This window comes from Lepisma saccharinum, chromosome 8 (genome assembly GCF_977018435.1).
Source record: "Lepisma saccharinum chromosome 8, izLepSacc3.1, whole genome shotgun sequence".
Classification (NCBI taxonomy): Eukaryota; Metazoa; Arthropoda; class Insecta; order Zygentoma; family Lepismatidae; genus Lepisma; species Lepisma saccharinum.
Genome location: NC_139236.1, coordinates 35,791,532 through 35,811,917, shown reverse-complemented (window position 1 = coordinate 35,811,917; position 20,386 = coordinate 35,791,532). Strand labels below are relative to the sequence as shown.

Genomic DNA, 20,386 nt, shown 5'->3' with positions numbered 1-20,386 from the left:
GTGCCTCCACTAGTACAGTTATGCCTTTAGCCCTAGGCAGTACAAGGGAAAAGTATAGTTTTTATTAATGCTCATGTGCTAATGTGTTGTGTTGTATATTTACAAATATTGCATTTTCAGCCTTGGAAACAGAGGGGCTTTTCAGAAGATCAGCAAGTGCAACACTAGTCAAAGATTATGAAGCAAAGTTTAACCAAGGGCAACATGTGGACTTTGAGGGGAATGTGCACTTAGCAGCAGTCATTCTCAAGAAGTTCTTGCGGGAATTGGAAGAGCCACTTATGACATTTGACCTGTACGATGAAATAACACAGTTTCAGGGTAAGTACAGTTTGTGTTGCCATTCACATTAAATGTATTAGAATGAATATGTGTGGATGTTAGTGATTGCCATATCTAAATTAAATCATATCTGTGTATGAGCTAATTTTTATATCTGGTTTTCAGGGGGGGAAGACAAAATTTTTATGTTTATTTATCATCTTTGTTGTAACTTCTCTTTTGTCTGTATATTCGTCAATTTTAATTTTGCCATTGTTGCATCTTGTCGACTTTTGAAGTTGCAACTGACGATTTTTTGTTTCAATTCCTGGCCTGGGAATTGGTGTTTATTTGCGAGTGTACATTAATCAGTTTCATGAAATCATCATTCAACCTCATTTCCAAAGCTAGAAATAGGACTGAACCGATACCAATGTCAATGTATTGGTATCAGAAAGTATTGGTTGGAATTTATTCATTAATACTGTCCGATACTGCTCTAGGGTTTAGTAATTTTGCAGAGTTCACAAAAGTGCTGTGGGAATCTTGGAAATTATGCAAGGTTTTCATTTATTTTGTACAAGTATTGTTTGAAAAAGGAATTGTGTGATTAAATGACAGCTATTTTAATATTCTAATTTAATTCTTGAATATTTTAGATCAAAACACATGTCAATTGATTCTTGTAATTGCAGTTGAATACTTACATATTAATATTAATGATGGTAAAGTAAAAGTAAAGTGCTGCCCTCTGCTTTGCACGATGCCATGAAGGCATATAGGGGGTGTGGAGTAAGGGCCCCACACTTTATTGATCACGGCCGAAAGTGGGGATGATGTGATCAGCACCACACCCCTAGCTGCCTTTATCCCCCAGAGCTGCTTGAACAGGTGGAAAAAATCCCGGTTCTCCCCTGCCGGAGATTGAACCCGGGTTTCTCGCATGGTAGTCAGACACCCTAACGACTGAGCTACCGCAGCTGTGATACTATTAAGTTTTGAACAATTTTAAAATGTTGCAATTTTCAAGAATCAGTATCAGTTTCAGTAAGAATCAGAAAGAATATTGACATTATTATTGGTTCAAAGTTACATCACCTTGGTTTTTCTTGTATGTACGCATTGCTTGCATGATAGAATTATTTTCCTGTAGTTTACGGTTATTACAAGCATAAGAAATGGTTTGATGGTTTACTGTATGTGCAAATTACAATTACTTTATATTTGATGGCAAAATCTATCAGCAAAATAATGGTCTATCAATGGGAAACCCAGTATCCGGAATCATCTCCAGCATTTTCCTTCATTACATAGAATCTCCAATTGTTAATGCGATAGGTGCGGATATCAAACTCTACATCAGATATGTAGATGATGTGCTAATTATTGCTAAAAATGAGAACACCATCATGGACGTATTTAAATCGTTAAATGAATCACATCGTCGCATAAAATTCACTTGCGAACCCATGAATAACAATGTAATTTCTTTCCTTGATCTGCAAATTAAGACAACTGACTCAACAATTCAAACATCAGTCCATAGAAAAAAATTAGCGGGGGAAAAATACATCCATGCCAAATCAGAACATTCGCGTATAACAATGGATAACATATTTTTAAATTTTTTCCTGAGAGCACAAAGACTATGTTCTAATAATGAGGATATCAAAAATGAAGAAGAAAGGCTCTTTAATATAGCAAAAGAAAATGGCTTTCACACTAACAGAATAAACCAAATCAAAAAACAAGTTGCAAGAAAACTAAAGGAAAAGAGAAATACAGACAAAGATGAAAAATCTGTTGAAAAGAAATTTGTGTGCATTCCATTCCACAAGGGATTCTCACATAAAATTGCAAAAATTTTTAAAAGTTTTAATTTCAAAATTGTTTTTAAAGCACCAAGAAGTTTGGAATGTACATTTAATGAATTCAAAATGAGAAACTCGCTACCAGATGTGGAAACCACAGGAATATATAATATAAGTTGTTCATGTTCAAAAGATTATGTGGGACAAACAGCAAGGAAAATGGCAATAAGATGGCACGAACATGATTTGGACATTATAAATCTAAACCCAAGAACAGGTTTGTCAACTCATATCATCGAAGAGAAGCATTTGATTAAAAAGAGAAGGGTTTTAAAAAGATTAACGGGAAACACAGAGTTGAATGTCTGGGAAACCTCGTTCATTGCAGAAGAACACTGGAATAAATTAAATAATGAAAATGGTAACATAGATCCAGTGTGGAGTTTTCTTTTTCACAAATGGAGTAAGCCACCATCTTTAAAATTTAATGTAACAGAAAACATCAAGAGACTTTGTGAAAACAATGATGAATTTGAATTACCTGATGATATTTGGGATTCATAATTTAAAAAATTCTAAAATAAAAATAAAATAGACTGCTTTTTTCACAGTTAAGTTGCTATATTACAACAATGTAACATTGACAACATCCATTATATAACAGATTCTTTTTGTTTAAAAAATACTAACCATTGTTATAACTGTATCTTTAGTCAAAATGAAAATAAATGTCTGATGAAAGGAGCGTGTGTTCTCCTGAAACGTCACAAAGAAAAAACTGTTTTCTTATGCTTGTAATAACCGTAAACTACAGGAAAATAATACATCACCTTGTCTAGCCAAAAATGTGAAAGCTATCCAAAATTAGTAAAATACAAATACGGTTTCTGCTTCTTCAATGGGGAAGCTGGTTTGAAAGCTACATAAAGATTGAATCCAGTCCAAGCATTTTTCAGTGGCAAAGTAAACACATTTAAAAATAAGAAGACTTGTAAAGTGTTAGTGTTTATTTGTTTATGTAAGTATGTCAGTACATGATATTTATAACAAGACAGTAAACATTTTGCTAAGGGATGAATGTCCGTCCACAAGTGAAGACAATAGTGCAAGTATCCACTGGCATACATTATAATTTTTATTAAACAAACAAACAATGATAATACACCTTTTGTTTTCTCATTCATGTCATTGAAACATGTTTCAGAAATATGGTTGGTTATTACATAAGGAAAGTCTGGAAATATAAAATGTTGTTATTGTACCTTTGGTAAATATGAATTTTTCACATATTTGCAAACACTAATTTGTTACAGCACATATTTTGAAAAGAAATACTTCAAAAATGCCATCTCTTGCAACTTCAGCCATTGCATTCATATGCCCACTCTAAATATATACTGTAATCAGAGTAATAAGAAGTTTCAATAAATTCCAGAGTGGTCTGGAATTTTTTTTGAAAATGCCTGAAAGCCTGGAAAGGTCTGAGAATTTGATTTGGCAAAATGAGTGGGAATCCTATTCCAGGATATACATATATAAAAACATCTCAAAATATATCGGGTGTTTCAATAAATTTGATATCATTTTGTAATGTAGTAACGTTACCAATTCTCATGCAAATGATCTGAAAATTTAACATTATGCGCAGAAACATCTCAGAAGTCAAAGTGTAATGTGGTGTGAAGACAACTTTGATACACATCTTGTTTTTAGTGATAAAACCACGTTTCACATGAATGGCAAATTCAACAAGCATAATGTTTGCATTTGGGGCGAACAAAATTTCCATGCCACACTCGAGCAACTGAGAAACTCACCAGAAGTTGCTGTCTTCTGTGCCATCTCCAAGAATCATCTTCATGGCCATTTTTCTTTGGTGGAAATGTGACCAGCGGTGATTATATGCAAATGCATCAGACCTGGCTCATGAATACACTCATTGCAAACTAACATGAACACTTCATTTTGCAACAGACAGGGCACCACCTCACTGGAAGTTCACTGTGCGGGCGTATCTCAATGAGACACTGCCAGGGTGATGGATCAGGCATGCTAATGATGAAGATAATGTGCTTTTGAAATGGCCTCCACATTCACCAGACTTGATCCCTTGTAATTTTTGTTCCTCTGGTGCTATGTGAAGGACCTCTTCTATGCCCCCTCTTCCTACAGGCCCAGAGGAACTGCAACAGAGAATCACCGCCACACTGAAGATTCTTACGGCAGACATGCTGCAGCATGTTTGACAGGATATGGGCTACCGACTTGACATGTGCCTTGTCACAGGCGCTGTGTGTGCATATTGAACACTTGTGAACAATCGTTTCTGGCATCTACATACCTTTGAATTTCTTATTCAATTTTTTATGCATAAATCTTATTAAGTTGAACATTACACCTGTGTAGTTTCCTTTACCTTGACTATGTAGTTACTGAGATATTTTCATCTGTAATGATACACACTGTATATCACAATACTACATCAGTTAATATTTGAAGAAGTGTTCTCGGGTTACCAGCCAAGTAAAATTGGCATTAGCTTCCAAGCTAACCCGAGAACACTTGTTCGAATCACGTTGCCAGGAAAGCTACAATTCCTATCCATGAATTTTCTAGATTTAAAATTACATGCCAAGCATGTAGAAAAAATAGGGAAGGAAAAGTATTATGCAGTAAAAGCAGAAATAAAAGTTGAAAAAGATAAGAAAATTACCTTCAGTATGTATTAAGCAGGCAGTAGATCCTTTTCAGTTTGTGTATTTTTGTTTCCATGCAATATTTTGCATGTTTCACTTGGAACTCTTAGTACCATCAGTATTTAGATACATGAATTGATATTTTTTCTAATGTGTGCTCATTTGTACAAACTTTAATATTAAATATTGTTAACATCTCATTTCTTTTTCCTCTCCAGGTATGCCCAAAGATGAGAGGCCACGCACGATCAAAATTTTAATCCTTGAAAAGTTACCTGAAGATAATTATGCTGTTCTTAAGTATATTGTTCAATTTTTGTCAACGGTAAATATGAGATTCTTATTAACTGTGGGAGGCTCACATGGAATGTGATCATTGTGTTTTTTAAACTAATATGAAATGAATGTGTTTACTAATATTGTAACTGATTTATCAGCTATGGTGATTATTGGCCAATAATGCATTACACAATTAAATTTGCCATGCTTTGTGTTGGAATGAAGCAGAAAATTTACCAATTCTGGTATACTCTATGATAGTTTAACCTATTCCTATATACTTGATTATTGAATAGAAACAGAATATCACGTAAAAAAAATATGCTCTAAAGAAGATACATCTGTTACATATAATAAGTATCCTCGTTGGCCAAATACATTGAATGGTCAACCCATGCCCCTTGTCATTGAAAGTTTCAGCTTTGAATCCCAACTTAAACATTTTTTTTCTTCATATAATCATCATTCATCTTCAGTGCTGTGTGTGCGTGTTCGTGCCTGCCCAACAAAAATCACTGATTTAAATCACTTTAAATAAATAATTTATATAATAATGTCCACAAGGATTTTGTAGATATCAGAATCACTTTTGGTGAAAGTACATTAATCTTGCAATCATTGAATGGTGTTTATTAGGCTTTAAGAAAGGAAACAAAATATATGTACTGATGTGCTAAAGATCATACAAAACGAAATGTAATATGTGAACTGTAAGCATGCTTAAATTTCTCTTGATTTTAAATTCAATAATTTTTATAGACAAAAATAGCAAACATTTTGTGTTGAAAATTATACACAATACTAATCATGTTAAACCGTAAATAGTGCTATTATTATTAAACTGTAAATAAACATGGCAGCTGATATTTTGCAAACTTTCATTAAAAAAATTGCCAAAATTCAGCTACAAAGACTATAAAAAAAAATTCTTACAATTATAGAGTACATCCAGAATATTTTATTTTCATTAAGAAAAGTTACTGAAATTATTATAGCTTTATTAACACACTCAACAAATGATACCATAGTAGGTTTATATGTACAGTATCAGAAACAGAAAAATGTATATTTACATATAATTTTTTATTTGAAGGTTAAGGGGGAAAAACAAGGAATGTCATAAAACCAGTTTTTGGAGAAAACAACAATTTAATGCTAAACTTTCCTATGTTCTTTCCCAGTACCTCAAATATTTGATTGTCTGTTACATGCACATTTCTCATTTCATTCCAGTGGTTTTTGTACAGTTGTTTAGTACCAGTATAAACCAACAGAATGAGCTGTAAACCTCAAAATCGAAAAAAAAATGGACATTTCTTGTTTTTTCCCCCCTTTAAACTGTTCAAATATTTTGCATGGCCATTTACTAGAAAAAACCTTTCTATTAAAAATGTATATTCATATCCATGGTGTCAATAACCATACAAGCAATTTCAAGCATTTTTTTCAAAAAATTTAAAAATCGATTTAAATTTTAAAAAATCATGATTTTTTATCCACCCTTCTGTCCATCGTTTGTTTTTAACATAATTATATGCCTTTTAAAATAATGACAAAGATATACTTATACATGGAAATCTAAATTGGTTGTTGCAATTCTTTACAGGTAATGGATCGTAGTGATTTGAACAAAATGACCTCCTCAAACTTGGCTGTGGTTTTTGGGCCAAACTTAGTGTGGGCACAAGATAGAGAAATGTCCCTCTCACAAATTGGACCAATCAACACGTTCACTGAATTCATGCTATCCCACCAGGATGAAATATTTATAATTTAAGCAAAGTCAATTGGAGAAAATACAAATAGAGCGCTGTGTGACATGTATTGGTCAAGTTAGACAGAAGAAACTAACAAAAACTACTGTGGGATTGTAGATGAACCCATCAGCATCTAACACCATTGAAATAACATTCACTAACTTGGAAAAGTTAATGCATGTAACGGTAATTAATACCAAAGATGATACAGGTAGGCAGTGAAGATGGGAGAAGCTCTTTCTCAAGATTTCAAATGATGCAAGGTATCATAAATTAATGTAAATTAATTAACCAATTTCTCAGTTAATATGTAAATAGAGGAAGAAAGAGAAAGACAAGAGCAAATTATAACTAATGGTAAGTCTTATTTTTATTAGTCATGTGTGAAAAAAAGTCATTACACTGTGGTTACAAACTGCAGGGCTTTCAAGGAGGTAGAACTTGATGAGAAACATGTGATAGTTTTGCAAAAAAAATGTGTGAGAGTATGTGTGGATGCATGTAGGTGTGTGTGTTTGTGTGAAAGAGAGAGAGAGAGAGAGAGAGAGAGGAAGGAAGAGACCATGTGCATGTATATTTCTTGCTGAAGCTCCTTATTACACTGGGAAGCATCACAATCAAAAATACAGACTGATGGGAAGGCTTCATGCTGTACAACTGCACATGTTTCATTTTTATATATTGAGAGCGTGGTTCAGACAATGAAATAGTCAATTTCACTAGGAACATGGCAAGTAAGAGTGTATGTATTGAGTGCCCTTTGTGGTAAAAATGAAATGGGTTTCCTATTAAAATATGATGCTGTTAATATGTTAAGAGAGAGATATATATCTATATATATATACACATATAATATATGATACACGAGAGAGTAATTACTCTACATCATGTGATTTCTTAATGCTTGGGTCAGATGTATTTTGTAATTTCAGAATGACTGGGAAAGTATTTTATATCTTGACTGTGCCAGTTACACACGAAGCATTCCAGTGACTTGTGTTGCAGTATTTATTATAAACTTGCATTGAAATATCATACTGCTTGCAGATTAGATTGTGTATTCTGTATAGATTTTCGTTACAATCTTTAATTAAATGTATAATATTCCATACATACCTGCTGTGTGGTTGTGTAAGCGAAATTCCATACATGTATTATTTGTCGAGTGTCAAAAATAACCGAAGGGAAATAAGTTTGTGTTTTTGTGCTTCGTTCATGTGTTATTGCAACAATGAAATATAGTTTATTTGAGTATGTCTACAATGTAAATAGGTCTGTATGTTTAATTTAAAAGATGTTAATTTGCACACTTAAAATGCACTTCGGGGGGTTGTGAGTAGTTATGTTTCTGTAAAATATGCACAAATCACATCACCACGAGCTTTGTAGCATTTTTTATTTCAAAAAGTTACCATTTCTTCCCTAATCAACTTAAAAAATCTTGTGCTGAGTGTATGAAATGTACTTGGGGTGAAAGAATGAGTGTCTGTCTCTTGTACTTTTGTGTCGTATGCTAACTAATACGCAACATTCCTTTTTTTTCTCTTGGCAAAATCAGGTAGCATTAAATGTTGTTATCTTTTCTCTAAGTTAACATTTAAGCCTATTCCAGCATGTAGTTTCTTGCATGTTTTCTGTACAATCAGAACTGTTCCTTCTTGCTCACATAATCAACTCGGAAGCTTACTTTAAGGCATGCATCCAGAACAAAGACTTTCACATTGTATAGGAAGATTTTGTGCTATGATTGGCCTAATTCCAACACACACAAATTATTTTTGCAATTAGTGGAACCTTTTTTTTTCCTTTCTTTCTCCCATATTCATTAATTTCAAGTTAACCATATTCTTAATTTGTGTAAGCTTGTTTCAACCATATTCTTAATTTGTGTAAGCATGTTTCATGCCTCCCTGATGGTGTAGTGGTAATGTTGTGACTTTGTAATGAAGGTGCCCTAGGTTCTGTACTCGTTGGAGGCTCATCTTGGTTCGGATCCCAATTTAAACTGTAGGTCTTAAAGTGGACTTATAAACAAACTCTATATGTAAGCGTCTTTACCATTGCTTGTGACAGAAACCACCACCTGTTCATGGATACCTATTGCTTCAACATGCACTTGTAAGTCATTCCCACTATTTTTTTTCTTCTAAATTTTGTCATGATTTGAGTTACTGTTTTATATCTTCAGTAGGAATAAACAAATCACACCATTGTGACATCCTGATTTTCTTTGATAGAAGACATTCCTATACATATTCCATATTTTTCTCAGTCTAAGGTTGATTTCATTATAACAATACATTATATAAATTGTTATTTCTGTAAACTAAAATTATTTTGTTATTTGGCAATATTTGATTGTTTTTTTTTTATTGTGCTCATTCTATTTTTTCTATTTGCTTTTCTAGTAACTTAATCATTGCAATGGTGAATGGTGATTAAATGAAATAATAAAATTTTCCATTTAAGCAAAAAGTATGAGGTGTATGTAAATCATGAAAGAAAGAAAAGGTCAAGCTAAAGTGCTTGATTTATTCTTAAATATGAGGAACATTGATATTGCCAATATGTGGACATCCAGATATATGTTTTCCTGGGAAGGAGGGTGGGGGGGAAGACATTTCGCCCCAAAACACTGCTTCAGTTTGGAATTATCATGTTCCTGCAGTGATCTGTACCAATTTACTTGTAATTATCATTTATATTTATGTTGATGCAAATTGCTGTGACTGAAATTGGATTATATGTGTAAAATATATAATTTTTAATTGACATGCATTTTCCAGTTGAGGCATCACCCCCTCCCCTTACCTTTCTCCCCTCCTCTCTGGATGAAGATGGTTTGAAAGGAAAAACAATGAAAGAAACAGAAGGGTTAGTAAATTTTTTAAAAAGGAGGGATTAGGATAGACAATACAAAGAGTTTGATATTTCACAGCCTGTCTGCATTTTTCAATAGTTGAAAAATAGTGTGAGACTCCACTCCATATTAAGAATGTGACCAGCCTATAATATATCAAACATTCCTTATTTTCTGTAATTGTACAACAATATAATATATATATGTGTGTGTTTATCATTACATAGGTTGCAAATATAGTCAAATTACAGCATTATTTATAACACCTTTAACATTACAAAAAATAACTAAATAATCTAAACTAAAAATTTAAATTCTGATATGAAACACCAAAGTTTTCTTCTTTTTTTGTTGTCCCCTTCCTTACCTACAAGATGTACCCAGAAGTGGTAATTGAAGTCAACCATCTTTTTGTTATATTGTATTCTCCAGGTTTAACTTTGAAACAAAAAAATAGTTTACTAGTAGTTTTCCATTTTTTTATTGTTTTTCCAGACTCTCTCTCAGGAACAAATATTTTTTTTTGTCTGGGCTCTGTAACGATGAAACCAGATGTGGGTGGATGGTTATTTTGCCATGGGCATGTGGGTAATCCTCCTCTAAATGGATGCAGGGCTAGGCTACTGAAGTATTGACAGTACTCAAAGTATCATTAAATTGGTAATAGGCATATGGTTTAAAACTGAAAAATGAAGCAGGTTGGGAATGACTTATCAAATTTTACTCATATTCCCCTACTTATACTGGATGCTGATAATTTACATTCGTTTTAAATAACAAGAAATTCATTGTGTGTGTGAATTTGAGCCCTATGAGAACAATGAAGATTTAATACACAGTGTGCACAATGTTATAGATTTTTCTGTTTTACCTGCTTTATTACATAGTTTCTAGAATGACAAAATTATTTGCATTGTGTTTAATATTAGCATACAAAACTATATGTTAATTTTTGTAATGTTATTCATGTTTGGAAATAGATATGTTTATTTTCTTGTAAGGCAAAATTGTATACTTTTCATGGGGACTTGATGTATATTTATGCAAACAGTTTTCTTCCTGCAATGAATTATACACTAACAGGTCACATTTTAGAACTAGTATAACTGTAATCTCAAGTCGCAAATAGGTTATTTAGCACAATTGTATAATTTTAACTAATATTTGCCATGCTGTCAGTTTGAGCAGGCTGTTGTGTAATGCCCACTATATATACAGGATGGGCCGATATGAAATTTTGGCCAATACCGATAAAGTACCGATATAAAATTTACCGATACCAATAACCAATATTCTACCGATCCGATATAAAATTAGAAATGGTCCTTGAAGAACCTGAATGTATCATTGACCTTAATAAATGTGTGTTCAAGGTGACCGCAGTGCAAAAGAAGTTGCATATTTAGACATTTACTTTTTTAGAAAGTAGGGCATGGAGATTATAAAAATTACAACAAAATGGCAGAATTTTGCACTAAATTATCAGATATTTATTGATATAACGGATCGGTATAATAATCAGTAATTCTACCGATACACTGATATGCCTATATTGGCCGATACCGATTAATCGGTCCCATCCCTAATATACATTAAATAAGGGCTTCCATGAATAGTTTTTAAATAACATAAATTCAGTATATGTGTCAATTTGTGCTCTGTGAGAACAATGAAGATTTTTGAACACAAGTTATGTGACAAGTAAGTTCACAAGTCTCTTTGAAGACACCACCTCAGATACAATTATTATGTCATTTATGCATTAACTGAATGATGGAAAACTAAAAAAATGTAACTAATTTAGATTTGCTTCTGACTGTACATGTGACGTTAAAAACATTATTTCATACTATTGAAATAATAGAACCATTTTAACTTATATTCTGCAGACTCTACAATGAAATGGTAATGTTACACACAGAATCTGAATGGTTCATTCACTTCCTGAAACTATGTAACAAGGTGAGTCTTTTAAGTTTAGTGTTGCCTCCGTGGCCAAGGTTGTTGAGTGGTAGACTCAGGATCTCAGCGGTGGTGGCTATGGCCTATTCGCACTCTCACGCTACACACTCAAGTTTGTGAAGCAGTAAGTTTTATTGCAATTCTTGATTTTAACCAAATCTTAAAAACAAGTCATTTCCACTCCACATCACCTTCCATATACTTCCAAACTACACCGCTGTTTCTGCCTGCACTCTCTTTTACTCTCAACAAGGACATTTTTGTTATATCTCTCAACCAACATTTTGCATACTGAGGCTTCATGAGCACGTAGTATCTTTTGTATTCATGAAGGGGAGGGGCATGGAAAAGGGGGGACATTTGCTTCAGCCAAGGTGGAGATTTTGGGGTGGTTTTGACAAGCACTTGTGTATTTTCACGACAGTAATAGCAAGGTGGGGGGAGCAGATTTCCATCCAGAAAAATTACCCTCAATTGAGGAAAATCATGAGTGCAGGCTCCTTTTATTCCGTAGGAAAACTACATTTTCCTTGAATCTAGTCCTAGAGGACATGGTAAGAAATGGCCTTTAGACATGGAATTTTGCAGGAATTTATAGATTTCACATCCAAAGTACAGTTTTTCATTAAAGAACCATCTGAGCCAGGCTCAGGTCATTGAAGGAGATTCGGAACGATCCATTACTGTGTATTCTTGAAGTATGTCTGGAAGAAATGAAAGCATAGATCGTGAAATTAGACAGCAGTTCAATTAGAGCAGATGAAGTAACCTGAAATGTTAGAGGGTGTGGTAAGGATCATATCTTTGAAAAGTTAATGGACAATCGGACATTCTTCTCTCCCTATTGTCAAAAATCCACATCATCCTCGTTAAGTCTGAAAATTCAACACGTTGACTGCCGCAATAGAAAAAAAATCTCCCTGGGTCCACAATGTTTTATTGCGAGAACATAATATAAACATTGAAAGGAATATGTTTCCTGATGATTAGATGAAATTTTTTTAATTATTTTATGTCCGTGAGTCATATGCAACTCATGTGGTGCTAGAATCAATGATTACGCTGCATGCCACATGAGTTATATTTGGTGCACAGCAAATTAGAATTCGGAAATGAAAAAACAGTTTCGTGGATAAAGTGAGTACTAGTTTCTCTGTATTTATTGTTAGATTTAAGTAAAATTTACTGGCAAAGATAAATATAAAAGAAGTTAATGTACAAGGTATGTACTGAAAGTAATGAGCCAAGTAATAGTACTCAAGTCAGAAACCACTATTTTTTTTTTCTCCCTATGGTAATACATAGTTTGGACCTTATTGTTACTTTTCCACATAACATCCATATCAGTCAACAAATTTGCGCCACCGTAAGGGCAGCTGGAAAATGCCACTCTTGTAGAAGTCAGTTTCGGCTCGACTTAACCACCAATGAACCTCACCCTTCACCTCGTCATTGTTGTCAGACTTGGTACCCAGAATGCTGTTCATGTTATTGTTTTCTTGAATGGAGCAAACAACTGCAAGTCGATTGGGGCTAGGTCTGGGATGTAGGGAGGGTGTGGCATTAGCTCCCAGCCTATTTTTTCAATTTTCTAAACTGGACAACTGGAACAAATGTTGTCATATTGCAAAATGACATTGTGCTGTGATAACCAAGAGTATTTATGATGTCCTGTGTAGCACTGTGCCCAATGTTCAGATGATGTGCAATTTCTCGTACAGTTTTCCTCCTGAAATTTTTAATAAGGTCTGTGTTGTTGCACGTAGAAGCTGGTTTTGATATGCCTGTACGAGGCTTATCAACAGTGTCTTTGTTACCATCTCTAAAATGTTTTACCCACCTTTTCACTACTATAACCCATGCGGGCATCTCCATAGAAGTTCTGTAAACGCTGATGAATTTTTGCAGCTCAAACATTTTATGAAATTCCACAACAGTACGCTGACGAAACAAACTGTCTGTGGACACCATTTTTCTCTTACTGACAGTACTGTCAGCGAAAGTGTGTATGCACCAGCATGTGGTTCATTCAGTAGACAACAGATGGCTGTACCTGCCATAGGTATGGGTTTAACTGAAATTATCAAGACCTGAGAATAATTGAATAAGGCTCACGACTTTCAGCACGTTGATTGATTGAGTTGGTGTTTTAAATCCACTTTATGTACAGTAAGGCTAATCGGGACTGGACATACAGTTTAAAGTGGGAATTGAACCACTATGTGCCTCCACCAGGAATCAAAGGTGGGACCCGTTGATTACAAAGTGACAACGCTATCACTGCATCATCGGGGAACCTCTGACTTTCAGTACGTGTCTTGTACATCTATTTATTTGATCCTCACTTTTTAAATTGTTTGCATTAATTGTAACAATAACAGCATCACTAAATAAGATTTTCACGAACCATCTGCAAAATTTTGTCCACAGGGCCACTCTTCACGTAACATGTATGTTATAGCATGGTAACGTGAGTTGCCTGTGCACTACGAGGCTCCCAAGGTAAAGAGACATGCGAGTTAAATATGCTTTACGAGTCCCCGGCTGTAAAAGTAGTGAGAGTTAAATACAAATGTGGCACTTAACATGTTAAGTAGTAATGACAATGGCTACATATTGAACATTGAGTGTCAGTTATCTTATTGGCATCATTTTGGGTGCAAAAACCATTGTGAATCTTGCCACCAAAGGTTCCAGTTTCAAATCATCCCATAGTGATTACCCTAAAGAGGCAGAAAAGCAGCATAAAATAAGAAAAATAGAAATGCATGCAATAAGTTTTGCCTTAGAAAATGAAATCACATAAATAGTAATTTACTTAACAAAACAAAGTCACATATATGAATTATATTTTTTTATTATAAAACATTGATATGGCAGAATTTGGTATTTGGTGACAGGTAATTTGTAAATATATATCTTGATTTATATAGTTTGTAGTAGTAGTAAACTGATATGCACGTTGCCAAAATCAATAGACAACTGACAGTGAAAGAAGCATCAGAGATAACCCCATCTTAATGAACAATTACACAATATCATGTGTGCAAACACATTTTAGAAGGTTTGTAAGAAGCAGGAACAGAATAGATTAATTGGTAATGTATTTGTGGCTGTGTTCGAAAGTATATGCACAATTACCAATAATTGTCTGCTTCCAATATTGCTGCAGATAATCAGTAACTGAGAACACAATTCTGCCATTTTAATCTTGTATTTTAGTCAGGCAAAATACATATTCACATACATCAAATCCTGGAAGTGAGTACATCATTCAGTTTCTGTATGAAATGATTCTCATGTTGTGTTGAACCCATGTAATAATTCTACTGATAAATGTTATGTTTTTATTTTACTGGTACTGTTAAGAGTTAAGTAAGAAGAAAAAGAAATAACCCCATACTTGGAATGGGAATAAACTTTTGAATTTTTTTTTTATCATGGAGCGCATACTTTTGACCAACATCTTAAGCTAAGTTTACACCGGAGTTGCTAGCACATGTTACCAACAAATGTTGGTAACATTTTGAAAAAACTCTTGTGAATTTGTTACCAACATCTCATGTTAGCAACAGATTTCCCGTGTTGTCAACATAAATTTTGTTATCCACAAGAAGTCTGTAAAGATCAAAGAATGTAAGCAACATTTGTTATCAACATTCCCCCCACTCCCCTCCTGCCAGTGACAGCCAGCCAACCAGTACGAGAGCATCATTTCGTGCGAGATGTGTTTTGTTTTGTAATTTATTTATCATGGAAAATGTTTTGAGTGAGATGGAGTGGTTAAAGGATCAAGTGCTGAACTTAGTTGAATTGTTCCGTGAGATGCTTGTCCTTTGGGACCAAACTTCTCTGCAATTTAAAGACAAAAACCAAAAGAACTAAGCCTGGAATGAAATTTCGAGAGAAATGAAGCTCAGCAAGGCAGAAATGCAGAGCAAGATGAAAAAGCTAATTGGCCAATATCAAAGAGAGACTAAGAAAGTGGCTCGGGAATGGCCACTTCACTCTTGCCCACAGTGAAGGTCTCTGTTGCGCCAAAATGTTAACAAAAGTTATTAACAGAAATAAAGTCAAACTAGTGTTCTGGGTACCAACATCTGTTTTTAACCGTGTTGGTAACAAAAAGTTAATAACATTGGTTGGTAACATTCGGTGTAAACACGGCTTTAGAATTTGTGTGTTGTATACATGGTGCTGTCTTAACATTATTCATTTGAACAGACCTGGCTATTAAAAAGTGGTGGAAGAAATGGTCAGAGCTTGGTTTGTCTAATCAGTGCAGAAGCATGGGCAAAGAATGCTAAGGTCCCAGAGTTAAATCATGGTTGAGCCACAATTTTAATTGACATTTTCAGTACTTAGTTATAAATTTGGTTCAAGTTTTATGATCTGGTCATCAAATTGTAAAATCATTATTATCTGTCCTTTTATCATTGAGAGAAAAGGATACTTTATCTTCATGTACTTTGTCTATAACTTCCCACAAATAAGTGTTGAGTGTGTAGTAAGTCTTAATGATTTTTCATTATTGTTGTTATTATTCTACAAGTGTTACAAGTATTTTGTAATTTCATGTAACACGTAAAATGTATCAGCAAATGATAAGAAAATGGAGCCAGTTATTTCTTCTTGAGCATATCTTACATTTTTATTCAAGGCAATGTAGTATTTTTATTTGTTTACAACTATTCATTTTTCTAACATGAGTTTAGGATGTAGATTTTGAAGCAATTTTGAGAGTAAATTATTTCAGAACTGTAAGATGAAAATTGCAAGGCAATTTTTTTTAGTTACGTAAACTACCCAGATCATACAGGGGAAATTATCATATTTCACTTGTATTTGAGTAAAAAGAAAGTTCCTACAACCAAGAAACAACTTATGTTGAAATTGATACACAGTTAAAATATTTTTGCCAGAAGTGTGAAATTCATATGTTTTACATGTAAGTGGTTTTAAATTGGGCTGAGCTGATATCCATACCAATGACAATGCACTTGTAACAATATCGATACCCATTGGAGGTACAAGTGGTTCGGATCCCACTTTAAACTGTAGGTCCAGTCCCAATTAGCCTTACTGTGCATAAAGTGGACTTAAAACCCAACTCAATCAATCAATACTGATGATTGAAAATTATAACAATTAAAGGTTGTTCATTGATTAATATTAGTGTGTAAATATTGCACTCCAATTATGTACATTAATACCAAAAGTTTTGCTTTAAAGTATTCAATATTTACATCAAAATTCATGCTATGTATCACCAAATCTATTTTTTTCACACAATGTGGATGTAAAAAAAATGGAAACTTTAAGTTAGGCATAATTTTCAGGATAATTAGACTCCATGGCATTTTTACACCCCTGCACAGTGGGCCAGAATTTTTAAAAATGGGGACAAAAATAGAACTTCCTACTTAAAAGCAGAGCCTTTAAACCATTAGTTTCCTGTGGAACAATGATAGGGCTGCCACAAAACGCAAAAAGTTCCATCCAGGTGTTAACATAATTGAGGATTTAAGGCAGGCAAAACCCATACATTTGTTAAATACCATTTCACAGATGTCTTGCACACACTTTCACCTATTGAGACTGGCGTTGAATTATCAGAACATTATCTGTGTGGGCTTCTGTGGCACATATTCTACATATCGTCAAGGTATGTACTTTCTGTGGGTAGAGTATGAATTGATTTACTGTATTGTGGACATTGTTATACGAGCAGGTTCATATGCTGCTGTTTTCAGCTGAGTTACAATGATGTGTATTTATTCCCTTTGACTTTCAAAATTTGTGGGATGAAGATGTTTATGCCAAATGATTCAATGGGTCTTATAAAAGCAACCAAGAGAAAACTGCCTGCCAACTCTTGCCTATTCACAGTTATGAAAAGGAAAAAATAATATCAGTTGCACATGGTTTCACACTGCTAAATAAGCCTGCATTAAAACGCAGTATTTAATGTAAAACATAGCAGAATCTGAATACATTGGAGACAAGATACAGCATCTCAGTTCTACACACCTCTCATCTGGTATTCGGGAAGATCTGACAGTTTTTTCAGACCTTAGTTTGCAACAAAGCGAGCGGTACATCATCTGTTCAGATGGGTTATATTTGTGGTGCTTGGCTGACAGAAATGAAAACAAATTTGACAAGATCACTCAAAGAGCGGCAAATACTCAGTTCTGACTATCAGTCCTACGCGCGTGGATTTGTTTCGTGCTTGATATATCGTATTCAATCGAATTCAAGAGGGGCCAGGCTTGTGGAGAAGACAGCAAAATTGAAAGCTCAAAAACTGAACGTCCAGGAGAAATTCAAACGCTTCATGGGCATTGTCGTTGACAAGCCTAAACAAGATGGCAGTGGCACCTCTAATGATGGCAAGACGACACACCAATTCTTTCAGGATCCTAAAATAGTCAATGGAAATCATAGGCATCAATGAGGTGTTAATCAAACGATGCAACTATTTTGTAAACACAATCGTCAAGTCACCGTACGAACGTTCACAGTTTTCGTGAATATGCGTTGGTAACTGTGGAACTTCTTGTAACAGAATATTTCTGGTATTATATGCCTGATTGCATACACACGATCTTGGTGCATGGTCCTGTTACTGATAACATAGTAGCAGCTGTTCTTCTAACCGGCAGCTCGGAGGTTCAAGTAGCAAGAATCAAGAACATTAAGTGAGCGACTTTCCCGCGAGAGCTCCCGAATTTCTACCAATGAATATCTTCCGCATCATTTGCTCATCTCGTCTGATCCGTACCATAAGCCTTCGGCCTTTGCCTGTACTCTATAAGAAGACGTCACTCGCCTGCTCAACATCATAATGTGTCAGATGAACCCCAACAATCTGCCTGACCAATGGAAAATCTGTCCACTACTAATAATGAAAGTGAAGGTTAAAGTTTATCTCAGTCAGTATATGAACACAATGCACTTTAGTAAAATTTATTTCGTAGAGTAAGGTAGGTGAAAATCATCGTGCCCAATGCACCGTGCCACGAAGGAATGTGGAGGTCCACAATATTCACGATCTCTGTCATTTGTGGAGGCAAAGCGATCAGCACCATGCTGACCCCCCCCCCCAATCCCCTCCCCGGTTGCCTCTGGATACAGATGTATTACATGCTGTGTAAACCCAAGCTGCTTTTATGCAGGAACTAGGCCAGAAAAAAAATCCGACCTTAGATCATCCGCCCCGAGAATCGAACCCAAGTCCCCGCTTGGCAATCAGACACACTACCGACTGGACCACCGTGGCTCCATTTGGTAGTGTTTCCATGTCAACAAGCACAGGATTTAACTGATTTTATGTGATATAACAAACTGCAGTTTTTCTCATTACATGAACACAGCGCATTCTTTATACACATGTTACTTTATTATTTTGCACTGCTATCATGTGAATAACTACAGAATTTGAATAATTTTATGTTTTTTATGTATTATATTATTTTATTAAAAATGCTGCTTGAAGTATCTCTGTACACCAATTCAGATTTTTGTCCACATTTTCAGAATTCTGGCCCACTGTGCCCTGTTGGAAACCAAAAGTCTGTGAAAGTATTAGCTGGTATTGGTAAATAAATTCCAACCAGTACTTCCTGATACGATTGTATGAGCTCAGTCCTAATTTTTAACCATGCTTCCTTCATGATTGTGAATATTCTATTTCCGTTGTCAGTTTCTTTGATAGTGCGCAACTCCTAAGTTAGCTTTATTTTTTTATTATTTTAGGGATTTTTATGCAGTTTGTATCACAATGCATATAAAGTTTCTAGTTCATCTCAATTTAAAGTTCTGGAATGCAGAATTGCCAGATTTCCTTTTGTAAGTTGTCATGTTTCTTCCATTTCCCTACATATTGTGTGGGTATGTGTGTGTGTGCATGTGTGAGAATCTAGAATGAACTTTTTAGTAAAAAATAAAAGAAGGCCGAAAGTTTCTGCCATTCCATTCCCTTTCAGCTGACCTGAAGTTTAAGAAACTAGTTTTAATACCACTTTCATAGCATAAGTTTATACTGCATTTGAAATATGCAATATATATACATATATATTTCAGATATTTCCCAATATTTTGGAGTTATGTGTTTGTAGCAGGTATTGCTTATATTTAATGTGAGTTCATTGTCTTCCTTAATGCTGAAAAGAAGAATAAAAACGAGTTGAAAAGAAAAATCCTTTGCACAGTGAAAAAGAAATGCAATTAATTACCTCAGCAATTGCATCCTAATTATGTGCCATAGATTAATTCATTTCCAGTATTTATTATGATAGATGTGGGTTGGTAATTACATTCATGTATTGAGATGCATAATATATTAATTGTATGATCAGTATCTTTTGACATGAATTTTGGACTTCCTTTTGTTGTGCTGGGTAACTGCAGAATTTGTGTAACGTCTTTGTGTAAGCTTAAATTATTGTGAAACAATATGCTGTTTCGTGTTGCTCAGTTTTTCCTTTCTTGTGAGATTGGTGTACAAGTTGTATACTGTTTAACAGTTTACTAATGAACATTAAGGTTTGTATGGTCTTTCAGAAGAAATAAAATATTATTACAAACTTCTAATTTATTGTTTTGTTATTTCATAATTTGTCCTGTGTGTCAAAAAAATATGTATGTAATAATTTTGAGCACTCGAGGATCAGGAGGGTTTTTTTCTCTCCCACTTATGCAAATGGAATGAATCAAGGCTAAATGTGTGATATTACAGTATTCATTTTTTCTCATGCA

At 34.3% G+C, this 20,386-nt stretch overlaps 1 protein-coding gene across 2 annotated transcripts in view; it reads left to right on the top strand.

Annotated features, from left to right (window-relative positions):
* The window catches only part of RhoGAP68F (Rho GTPase activating protein at 68F), a 72,108-nt gene extending 51,893 nt beyond the window's left edge, over nt 1-20,215 (top strand). For both annotated transcript variants that reach the window (XM_083126499.1, XM_083126497.1), the window contains 3 exons: nt 121-321; nt 4,987-5,093; nt 6,654-20,215. In XM_083126499.1, the coding sequence (XP_082982625.1) occupies nt 121-321; nt 4,987-5,093; nt 6,654-6,824 (479 nt within the window). In that variant the 3' untranslated portion in view covers nt 6,825-20,215. The remainder of the gene's footprint in view (nt 1-120; nt 322-4,986; nt 5,094-6,653) is intronic.
* Nucleotides 20,216-20,386: the final 171 nt, after the last annotated feature.